General features: G+C 31.7%; 1 protein-coding gene across 5 annotated transcripts in view; it reads right to left on the reverse strand.

The window, feature by feature from the left end:
• Positions 1–12,004, reverse strand: part of LOC105336574 (uncharacterized) — a 231,635-nt gene that overhangs the window by 3,335 nt on the left and 216,296 nt on the right. For all 5 annotated transcript variants that reach the window (XM_066075970.1, XM_066075967.1, XM_066075969.1 and 2 more), the window contains exons 21-24: positions 11,375–11,471; positions 11,000–11,121; positions 5,741–5,890; positions 287–391 (exon numbers count right to left, since the gene is read on the reverse strand). In XM_066075970.1, the coding sequence (XP_065932042.1) occupies positions 287–391; positions 5,741–5,890; positions 11,000–11,121; positions 11,375–11,471 (474 nt within the window). The remainder of the gene's footprint in view (positions 1–286; positions 392–5,740; positions 5,891–10,999; positions 11,122–11,374; positions 11,472–12,004) is intronic.

Consider the following 12,004-nt stretch of genomic DNA (forward strand, 5'->3'; position numbering starts at 1 on the left):
TAAGAAGTGTGTACTAAAAATAAAAAGTAAATATTTAAAAATGTTTAACATTAATTTCATTAACTATTTTGCAAACTTTGCCAAATAGGAGTCGTTGTTAATACTATTAAGTTATTCCCATGTTACATTAGAGGTTGCATTTGTAAATGATATAAATATGGTTTTAAAAAGGAAAATATTAAAAGAGTATGTTTTTTTAAAAGAGTATGTGGGTATGTTCATTTCGCGAGAATATGTTTTTAAGGCAAAAATAACTATGTTGCAAAGCACACTTGAAATACTCTACCTGTTGTAGGGTTCGTGTGAGCAGTTGTTTCTGATGTAGTGGTTTCGACTGTCTGGACAGCAGTTGTCGATGCGGCTGTTGGTGGCTGCGTAGCTCCGAGGTCCACTGTGAATATTTATAACGTTATTAAAGACTTTAAAATTTGTTAAATTAAGCAAAGATCAACATACATGTAGTGCAAATAACCGGGACCTTTATAACCCAGTTATCGTATCATCAAAGAAATAAAGAGAAAAACTTATTAACTGCAAAAGTTATGTGCTGTTTTTGTTTATCAAGAAGCAGCGATATTGAAGGATTAAATATTTTTTAAGCAAAACGGAAGGTCGAAATAACAAAAAAAGGTACAAGTAACAAAAAAAGGTACATGTAGATACGTATCCTGTATATGTCATCGGACCTATTTGAATACTTTTTGTCGCTTCCATATCATGGTTTAAACTTCGTATAGTTCTTTGCGTCCATAGTTTTAGTGAAAAAACCATTTAAAACCGATTCTGGTTTTTGAAATGTTAAAATCGGATTAGTTTGATTTTAAATTTGAATTAAATTGTAATTTGTATACCGTAAGATTGCGTATTTAAGGGGAAGGAAACTAAAAACATGGTATAAAATAAATTAATTAATTTCAAAATGTATTCATTTTCAATTAAAACAACGGAACAATGAATAAATCAAGAATAGCGATCGCTTGATTTAAATTTCCCGCCGCAATAGGAGCTGCCATTGAACTTTAACCTATCAAAATGACGTCACACCATCTTTTCCGGTTTGTTTCATGATATTTGCTCTAAACATGCTACATGACAAGTTTTTAAAATTTTAAAACAAAAGCGATTTGAGACTGTTCTTTCACCTTCGACCTTTTTCTATTTGAAACCATCGTCAAACGGAGCATGTTTGTTGAAATCTCAAAGCGGAGAATAGTATTGGTCTGTCGGAGAAATCTCTGCCTAGTTGTGGAAATTGTCAACAGATGCCAAGTATCGTAGAAAATGTGTGCCGTCGTTATTTCAACATGGTAATTCTGACTTTAGAGAACGTATTTTAAACATCCCAATTACAATCTATCATAACGTACCTATTTAGTAAGCGAAGAACTTGACTTGAAATAAAATTTTACTCGGTCATTTTCAACTTCAAATGATAGCAGATTAATGAAGAACTGTCATTTATTTAATAAATATTCACATATTTATGCATACGTGTATATATACTTTAGATTGACATGTGGACCTAAACATTATCAATTTTATTCAGTCGATTACTTTAGTAGCAGAAAGGCATAAAACAGCGTTTTATTCAAAGCACTGTGTACCGGAATAGATGGTGTGACGTCAAAATAATTATGTTTTGGTTTTTAATACAAACGAGTTTTACATCTTGTCAGCCTCCAATAAATATTTACCTAACTACAACCGTCCATTTAAGCCTAATAAGGTAGTTTATTTTCATTGTTAGACTTTCATGTTAAATACTCAAATCTGATTGGTTAAGACGCAGTAAATAATCCTTTCTATTACCCTCTGCGTTAGCAACGCACTTAGCAACAGGTAACATTAAAAATTGTTACATGCGCGAAAATTATGCGCATACGGTTCGCTGTAGAATTCACGTTATTCCTATATAAAAGAAGTGAAATTTTCTTAAAAATTAAGACATTCAGTATAACAAAATAAATAGTGCCTGTTTGGGAGGATAACAGTTGAAATAGACAACCCTCGAAAACCATTGTCAACCTCCGCTTCGCGTCGGTTGACAATGGTTTTCTCGAGGTGTCAATTTCACCTGTTACCCTCCCAAACAGGCACTATTCATATAATAGAGCCACATGCGATAATTTAAACTATTTTATCAAAGCGTCATCTGAGTCTTATCGTTCTAAGGTTTATGACAAGAAAGCCCCTCATAATGACTTGTACAGACGTTTTCTAGATCTATTACTTTAATATTTTGAGCACCCATTGTCAATACATTGTGATATTACAGAGAAATACATGTATCTTATTCATAAAAGAATTTAAATTCAACAGCCACCCCCTACTCCAAATAAAAAGCGAAAATATTTTAAGCTGGTTTTTAGTGGTAGAATCAAGAAATAAACAGTAAGTTAAAATGAACTTGGTTCTTCACGTGATCAAATCCCATGCTGCTCGTGGGGCTCGTCATAAGATTAGATCACGTATCAATGAACTTCATATCCCAATGAACTTTAACATTGCTCTTTATTTCTAATATTTACATTTGAGAGAGGAAACTCGTTCCCAATTATTGACATAACCGTGCTTTTTATGCTTACTGTAATGCAACCGTACCGTTAACGATAAGGGCGAGTGGTAATCATTGTGACGTCATTAAAAAGTTAACACCGCATTGAACATTTTAGCTATTCTATAAGTTAATATAAAGAAGACGATTTGCAAATGTAAATATGGAATTGTATGAAAAGAACATAAAGTTAAATGACAAAAATGAAAAATTGTATTGTACTTATCAAACTTGATTACGAAAGCCCATTGAGCTCATTTCCGTAGGTAAAACAATATTTTTTTCGCGAATAAACGCGTTACTTTTGCGAATAAACGCGTTGTTATCGGGAATACATGCGAAACTTACGCGAAATAACGCGAAACTTTCGCGAATAAACGTGTTACTTTTGCGAATAAAAGTGTTACTTTCGCGATATAACGCGTTACTTTCGTGATATAACGCAAAACGTTCGCGAATAAACGCGAAATTTAAATATAAATATTGTCATTTCATACAAGAACCAAAATGGAGAACAATGACTGAAATCAATAATATTAATTTAAAAAAAACCTAAAATAATCTTATTATATAAAGATGTAAATGAATCAGATGAAACCTTAAACGTAGGAAATCTTTAAAATCTAAGAACTGTTTTTCAAAGTACATAATTCATCGCGTTTCTCACATTCTAATTGGCGCTGTATTATAGAAAATGAGGGCTCATCATATTTTAGTTATAACAATTTTAATTCGAATTAAAAGTTTTATTAAGTATCATATGTATTGTAGAATGAAAAGGATATCATTGTTCAAATTATTATAATATATTTTATATCGCCACAATATAAATTAACGTCTAGTTTAACATCAGAAAGATTAGTCAAGTTGTGAATTGAAATTTTTAAGCTATTGTTCAAATCTAGATGACATAAATTCGTCCTCAAAATATATCACATGTCATTTGAAAATCAGTACTAAGATTTTAATAGTTTCCGACGGTTGAATTTATGTTAATTTTATAAGAAAGAGATAATCAACGAATGCCTGTTCGAACACAGGGTCGGCGAACAAATGAAAAATGATAAAATGATGCTGTAACTTATTATTTACTTTGAACATATAACATCTAAAAATGTTTTGAAGTTTTATCCGATCTATTAATATCTATATGTAAAAAAGATAATTTTGTCTTCATTAATCAACGTTTCACAGATATTATAATAATAATGAATAATAAGTATTTCATGATTAACAAGTGATGTTTGTAAAACACTTATGCCCCCCTCCCTTGGAAACATTCACAAAGAAAATGAACGTAAACTGCAAATAACTGGTATTTTTCTAAGTTCAAGGGCCATAACTCTGTCGAAAATTGCTCTATCATACCCAAAATCAAACTTGACCGAGATGATATTTAGAATAATTTGTATATCAAATTTCATATCCATATGTGCACCTTCTGCGAAGAAAATGAGCGGAAACTGCAAATAACTGGAATTTTTCTATGTCCACGGGCTATCACTCTGTCGAAAATTGCTCGATCGTATCCAATATCGAACATGACCTAGATAGTATCATGATAAACCTGTATACCAAACTTAATTTCAATATGTTTATCCTCTCCTAAGAAAATGAGCGGAAACTGCAAATAACTGGAATTTTTCTACGTCCACGGGCTATAACTCTGTCTAAAATTGCTCGATCGTACCCAATATCGAACTTGACCTAGAAATTATCATGAGTAACCTGTATACCAAACTTAATTTCAATATGTTTATCCTCTCCTAAGAAAATGAGCGGAAACTGCAAATAACTGGAATTTTTCTACGTCCAAGGGCCATAACTGTCGAAAATTGCTTGATTGTACCCAATATCGAACTTGACCTAGATATTATCATGATAAACCTGTATACCAGATTTCACTTTAATATGTTCATCCTCTGCGAAGAAAATGAGCGAAAACTGCAAAAAACTAGAATTTTTCTAAGTCCAAGGGCCATAACTGTCGAAAATTGCTCGATCGTACCCAATATCGAACTTGACCTTGATATTATCATGATAAACCTATATACCACATTTCATTTCAATATGTTCATCCTCTGCGAAGAAAATGAACGGAAACTGTTGGGGGACCGACCGACAGACCGACCGACAGACAGACCGACCGACAGACAGAGAGCAGCAAAGCAATATGCCCTCCCTTCTTCGAAAGGGGGGGGGGGCCTAAAAACTTAAAATGTGTTTGTTTTCAATCGTTCTTCTTCATAAGGGTTCTTGTTTAAAATGACAATATTTTATATAATCGTTTCGAGTTAAATTGCGAATATAACACGTTATATCGCGAAATTTTCGCGTGTATTCACGAAGGTAACGCGTTATCTCGCGAAAGTTTTGCGTTAATTCGCGAAAGTTACGCGTTTATTCGCGAAAGTTACGCGTTTATTCGCAAATGTTTCGCGTTTATTCGCGAATGTTACGCGTTATATCGCGAAAGTTACGCGTTTATTCGCAAAAGTTACGCGTTAATTCGCAAAAGCTACACGCGTTTATTCGCGAAATTTACGCGTTATATCGCGAAATTTACGCGTTATATCGCGAAATTTACGCGTTTTTTCGCGAAATTTTATTTTTACCTACGAAAATGAGCTCAATTGGCTATACTGGATGCTACATTTACAGAATCAAAAAAACGTTTTTAGATTTCTCTTTCCTTTGTTTAACATATACATAAAGATTCTAAGGTTTCAACTGAAATAGAATTCTTACCCTGACATCACGAGTCTCATTTAAATCAAACTCATTGTTATAAGGATTATTTATCACTACCAAAGGCACGTAGCATCGGGGGGGGGGGGGGGGGGGCACTTTTTTGCGCAGCAAAGATTTTTCATACATGTATGAAAATTTCAATTTTTTTTGTATGTATATGTACATATACATGCAAAAAAAATTGAAATTTTTTGTTTGATTGTCAAGATTGTATGGATCAGTCTGGTCCCCCACTTTCAAAACGATGCTATGTGCCTGTACCATCAATATTCGCTACTCATTCTGACGGAGTGAAACATCGTGCAATATGATGATAAAATTGTATAATCCATGATTTATTTTACGAACAAAATCTTTTGCATGAACGCGTCGATGAGCAGAATACAATTAGCCCTTGAAAAGTTTACTTGTAGAGTTGCGATGCGCTCTCTGTACCTTGAACGATTTTAACTCTGAAGCCATATCCCTCATCACTAGGACCACTAGAAAAGTTGAGATGTGTTTCACCCCCGCTGGTAAAACGTTCATTCGGTAGAAATATAGCATCTGTGTAGTCTGTACAGATATCGACAGGATCCGTATTATCTGCAAATCAACCAAACAGATTATATTAATATTAGATTGTATTCATTTATAATATCAAAATTCTTTACATAAATGTATAAACTTAACTGTTTAGTCTTATTATTAAGGTTGATAATATTTAGGATATATATCGATACAGCTTCGACAATAAAAATCAAAGTACTGAAATACTGAAAGCCGGGCTCTTTTGGTGTGTCTTTATGCATATTGTGTAGTAAAGACTGAAAATCTCTCTCTCTCTCTCTCTCTCTCTCTCTCTCTCTCTCTCTCATGCTTTTAATGTCGGCAAAGCATCAGAGAGCGACCAAATTTTGTAAGCGGCTATAAACAAAAAAATATGTCTGTCTAGTAGAAGTTAAAAAGTTCAACAGTTGCTGCCTTGAATTTTGCGACAAGCATTATATATTCAATCCCTATTTCTTCATCGCGCAGCAAAGTAGTTCATGGAAATTCATGCGCATTGTATGTGTCCAAAAAGCATAGTAATGTTTTAAAACACGTTATTAATAAGAAAACTAAAAAGGATAGACAATTCATTCGAAATTTAAAAAAAAAGAAACAAAATGCCAACACTTTTGACAAAACGTGGCTCTTTGTGTAACTATTTGGTATAGCGGAAGCTTTACCTTGACGCTGTTTGTTTTTTTGTTTACGTTTGAAGTTGTGCTTTTTATAGTAACATTGGCGTTTTGCCTGCCTATAGCCAGGACTCTGCTTTCAGCAGAGCCCGGCTAAAAATGAATTAGATCCAAAAGTTATGCCTAATGCTAAGTTAAGTACATGTAACTTGAGATCTTCTGCTAAAATTCCGCTTTACTTGATATTACGTAAGAGTAAAAGACATGTTTTGTCAGTCAATATAGCATTGAATCATATTTTTGTTGAAAGATTCAGTATCATAAATGTAGTGTTGTATGCATACAAATTGAGAAACGCGCGTTAGCGCGTTATGAAAACTTGTTACAATATTATATTTACAAAAATATTTACAATATTTCGTATGGGTTTATTTTATTCTGTTTTAAACTTTGTCTCCAAAATAATTGCAAGCGGCCATTTTTAAATATAAATTTTCGATTTTGTTACCATGACAACTGGTCCCAATAACAACCTTTTAAGATTGTCTTGCATCTTAATTCACCAAAGGGTCTCAAAATACGAAATCTATGTACGAAAAAAACCCGATGACTAATCGATGCCACTAAATCTTTTTTTTTCTTTTTTTTTTATTCTTTTTTTTTTTATTGCAAACAAAGGTTAAATATATAAATCATTTAATGAAATATTCACTCTCTCACTTCTCACATACTCACATTTTCATCCCATATTGTAATATAGAATAGAGAGTAGGGTAGTTGCTTGTGATAGTTTTGCCTATGCAGTAAAACTGCAATCCATGTGAAAAAAACCCAGACAAACAAACCAAAGAAAGCAAAAATAAAACAACAGAATACCAAAAAAAATAAAAAAAAATATTAAATTGATGTATTATTGTACACATGTGAATTCTAAACTGCCAGCTCATTAACAAAATCATTCCAAGGAGACCATCCTTTTTAAATTCATCAATTTCTGATTTCTGAATATAAATATACTTTTCAGTCTTGTATCTTTGATTTAAATAGTGTAAAGCCCTAAAAAATTTGGGGTCTTACTTTGTTTTAAACATAAAAATATATATTGTTTTGTATATAGGATTACAAAGTTTAGAATTCTGTTCTCCTAAACAAGTGGATAAACACCAAATAATACATTACAAACATCAAAACTAACATTTTTGTTGCATTTCTCATATATAAGTATACTAAGTGCATTCCATAGAGGCTGGATTTTCTTGCAAGTTGCAAAAACATGTTTTATAGTTTCAGGCATATCATTACAGAAAGTACAGCAGTCAGAGGTAGTAATTCTGATTTTCTTAAGATAATATTAAACAGGAAGAATTCTATGGAGAATTCTATATTGTAACCAATTAATAGTTGAATTATTGGTAGTTCTAAAACATATTTTAAACACATCCTGTACACAGAGATCATTTGGCAAAATATCACATAGCTCAGCGTTCCATTTGTTGATAGCTGTATGTACACAATCATTTAAGGTTAAACATATGTATATATGCTTTGTTACTTTTTCTTTCAAAAAAATAGACTCATAAAAAAGGCATAAATGTAGTGCAGTCTCTCTTCAAAGTAGACTTATCAATAGACAAATATGTCAAGTATTTTGATATTGCACATAGAACACTATTATATAACATTGGAGGTATATAAGAAAAATGGAATCTTTCAGGAAAATCTATTCTTGACAATATGTTTCCATTTTCATTCAAAAAATCTCCAATGATTTTAACCCCTTTCATATACCAATCTTTGATAAATACAAATTTACATGCAATTTTTATATTTGGGTTGTACCACACAGGAATATTGAAAACATTCTTATAATTTAATGAGCTTTTAATCATTTTCTTAGTATAGCAGAGCCAAGAATTAAAAACATCTTGCCTTAAAATATTGTTTCTTTGAACAACAATGCATGATAGAAAATCATCACCAAAATCAATACGTTTTTTGCAAAATCATTACCATTTATTGATAAAAAAAAGTCCATCCATGGTTTGTAGCCTTGAGTTAATTTCTTAATCCATGAACATTTAAGAGATGCAATGAAGTTAGAAATGTTAACCATTTTTAAACCACCCTTTAGGTAATCGAGAGTGACAATTTCTCTCTTAACGTTATCACACTTTGAATTCTAAATGAATTCGAACAGGCTCTTACTAAGAGATAGAATGACATCTTGTATTGGATTTGGAAGTGAAATAAACAGGTGGTTAAGTTTTGGAATAATCAAACTTTTTACAACAGTGATGCGACCAATGGGAGTTAAAATGCTCCTCCTCCATTGTTGAATTAGAGAAAAAACTTTTGGCAGTTGTATGTTGTAATTTAGTGATGTCATTTTATCTAAGTCAACAGAAAATTCTATTCCAAGTAAAGAAGTGGAGCCCCAATCGAGTTTCCAACGTGAATGGTGAAAAACTTCATTAGAATTTTTTTTAGAACCTATCCATACAATTTTTGTTTTAGAACTGTTTATCTTCAAACCTGAAATGTGTGGAAAAAAACTCTAAAGTATCAAGAGCTGCGAAAAGTGATATTGGTGAACCATCTAAGATGAGTGAAATATCATCTGCATACTGAGAAATCTTATGTTCATTGCCATTAACAATTATACCTCTAATATCAAAGTTTTGTTTTATGAGAATAGCTAAAATTTCTGCACATATCAAAAATAAGTAAATCTTTATATTGACATAGAATTGATATTTCGGATTTTGAAAAGATTAATCCACTAAAAAGCTTTGATGATTCTTTATCAAAGATGTAAGAATTGAATTAATCCACTGAATAATTTAGGGGATGGATGGTCAACAAATTAACCATCAAATCTATCTGAAATATTAAGATATGATTTGTTTAGCTTTAAACTATTATTTAATAAAGAACAAAACCCATGTTTTCTACATTTTGGTACATTCCTATATTTTTCTGTCTTCCTCTAAAAGAATCTATACAGTCTAAAAATGACAAAGACCATCAATCATTTTTAAAAAAGCAATATAAGGGCGATGATGACATACTTTAATTGTCTTTGGCTCTACGGGAAAATTTGGCTTGATATGTCAAAGAACATTAGTCCCCCCTACTCCCGCTGATTATGGACTGATTAAAATGTTAATTAATTAGTTTTTTTAACCCATGATGTTGAAATAAATGCTGCACATAAAAACATCTTAAGATATTTTACTACTTTATCATCTCTTCACTTGCCTCGAACTTTCTCCTAAACACTTTCACCGACCTAAGAAAAAAATTATTATAAAATCATATTATAAAATACCGTCCCTCAGGGGCTAATATAATCAATGTTGCCCTCAACCCCAGTCAATATTTGTATAATATATGATCATTTATCATATTTAAAAGAGAATCACCAAAGAAACCAAGACTACTACAAGATCAGTTCAACCAGCTATCTTAATCATGGCTTCTTTTGATTGTATCAAATATAGTTTTTAGTTACATGACGTTCAGACTTTAGCATTATACATGTATACATATGTACTAGTATGTTTCAGCAATGTATCTTTCTTCATTCTTCACTTTTTTTTTCAATTGTTAAGAGTTATCGGGTTTGACTCTTTGTATATTGATTACTGTCACAGTTGTTGTTGTTGTTGCAGTAATCTTTCAGTAAGAGGATATCATACAATTTCTGAATATTTCATGAAATTATGATCATATTTATAGGTAAAGAAATACATAAAATGTGTTTTTCGATTTGTTTTACACCTTAATGAAGAAAATCACACTAATTATATTAGGTTTTTTGCAGGATGAACCTCTGTCATTCAGTCAACTGAATTCTAACTGAAAGATATGCCATTCAATCACCTTTCAGTTACCGTTCAGTTGACTGAGTTGCAGAGGTTTTCCTGTGTTTTTTTTTTTATATTTGTTCCACAATTTGTTCCACTATAGTAACCTACGTCCAGGTTGTTTAAATTTTCCGCACCCCGTTATACCAACACTGGGAAAAATATGTTAGTGTATGGTTGACAGTTTGTTCTGGTCAATTTTACATTTTTACATGAATGACTGAAAACAATTTAAAGATAAGATGATATCCCGAAACATAGGTCACTGACCCCTCCTTTTTTGTAAATTATAGAAATTCTACTATAGTTTTTATTTTTTGAATGAGAGTGAAAAAGTGACACATCTCGATCAGTGTGAATAGCTTTAATCGCTTTATTTTTTAATATTTTGACGCACTAACAGTTAATTTTGATTTTTTTGCTTGTTTGTGGCCCTGTCTTTGCAGTTAATAAAATGGGCGGTTCCTAGTTCAAAAGAGTATATGTATATTTCTAAATATTAGCTGAAAGGTTATGAAAATACATCATCAGTACCATTACTTTGTAATAAAAAATATCGGAAATGTGTCTTTGAGTATTTTGAAATAAATTTACACATGTAATAACAAATCCTTAACTCTTTAGAATTTTGTTGAATAAAAAAATTTAATCAAGATAAAACTTACATAATCCTAATTGTATTTTATCATAGCATTGATTATTGTAGTCCAAACTGATTACATCGAATGTCAAAGAAAGTCCTTTACTGGAATCATGTGGGCGTATAGTGTATCTGCAATCACAGGATCTATCAAAAAACAATTATTTTATTAAGCACCAATGTATAAATAAATGTATAAATCCAGTTTAATATAAACGATTTTTTACAGTTAAGGTATAATTACATGAACTCGACAGAATATTGATGCAGAACATTTATAGTTCACTGAAAACGAGCAAAGACTATATCAATTTATAGTTTTCGAGTTTGCACTTCTGACAATTTTGAAGTACATGTGTTAAAATTGTCTAAGCAATGTTTTGTCAATTTTGATACTTACACTGGGTACTTGTTCGGAAAGCCTGGAGATGTGATTATCATCGGTGTTGAACCAACGGAAACAATGATGGGCGATGGACTGGACGTAGGGCAACTTGCTACATGTAAGGAAAGAACAGACACTCCTTCAAATGGACTATATGACGTACAGTGTTTTTGATTTAAGGTTGTTCGCTTCACCGTGAAACATTTTCTCAAATCAGCAGAAAATTACTTGGTTATGATAGATATCATAACGGATAAGAAGTATTTAAGTCTAATAGGCAAAAAAAATGGGCAATTTTGAATGAAAATTACATTTTCAAAAATTTACTTCAGTTAACATGAACAAAAGCTCCAGGCGGATTCGAACTCATGGTCTGCGGTTCAGAAGCCCAAAATTTTAACCACTGAGTTACGACGATATACACCCTAATGGAACGATATAAACAGTTTAACAAAACATTTAAATCGCCATCTTGTGACGCGATGTCTTAAAAAGTGTATGTGTAGTGAGGTACCTTAAAGAATATAATTTAGATTTGAGAATTTTTTTTGGGGGGGGGGGTTGAAATTATTGATGTTAATGCACCAATATATTGTATCTTAAATATCTGTTATGTTATTTAAATGTTAATAATGATATTGTACA

Source organism: Magallana gigas, chromosome 2, assembly GCF_963853765.1.
Source record: "Magallana gigas chromosome 2, xbMagGiga1.1, whole genome shotgun sequence".
Lineage (NCBI taxonomy): Eukaryota > Metazoa > Mollusca > Bivalvia > Ostreida > Ostreidae > Magallana > Magallana gigas.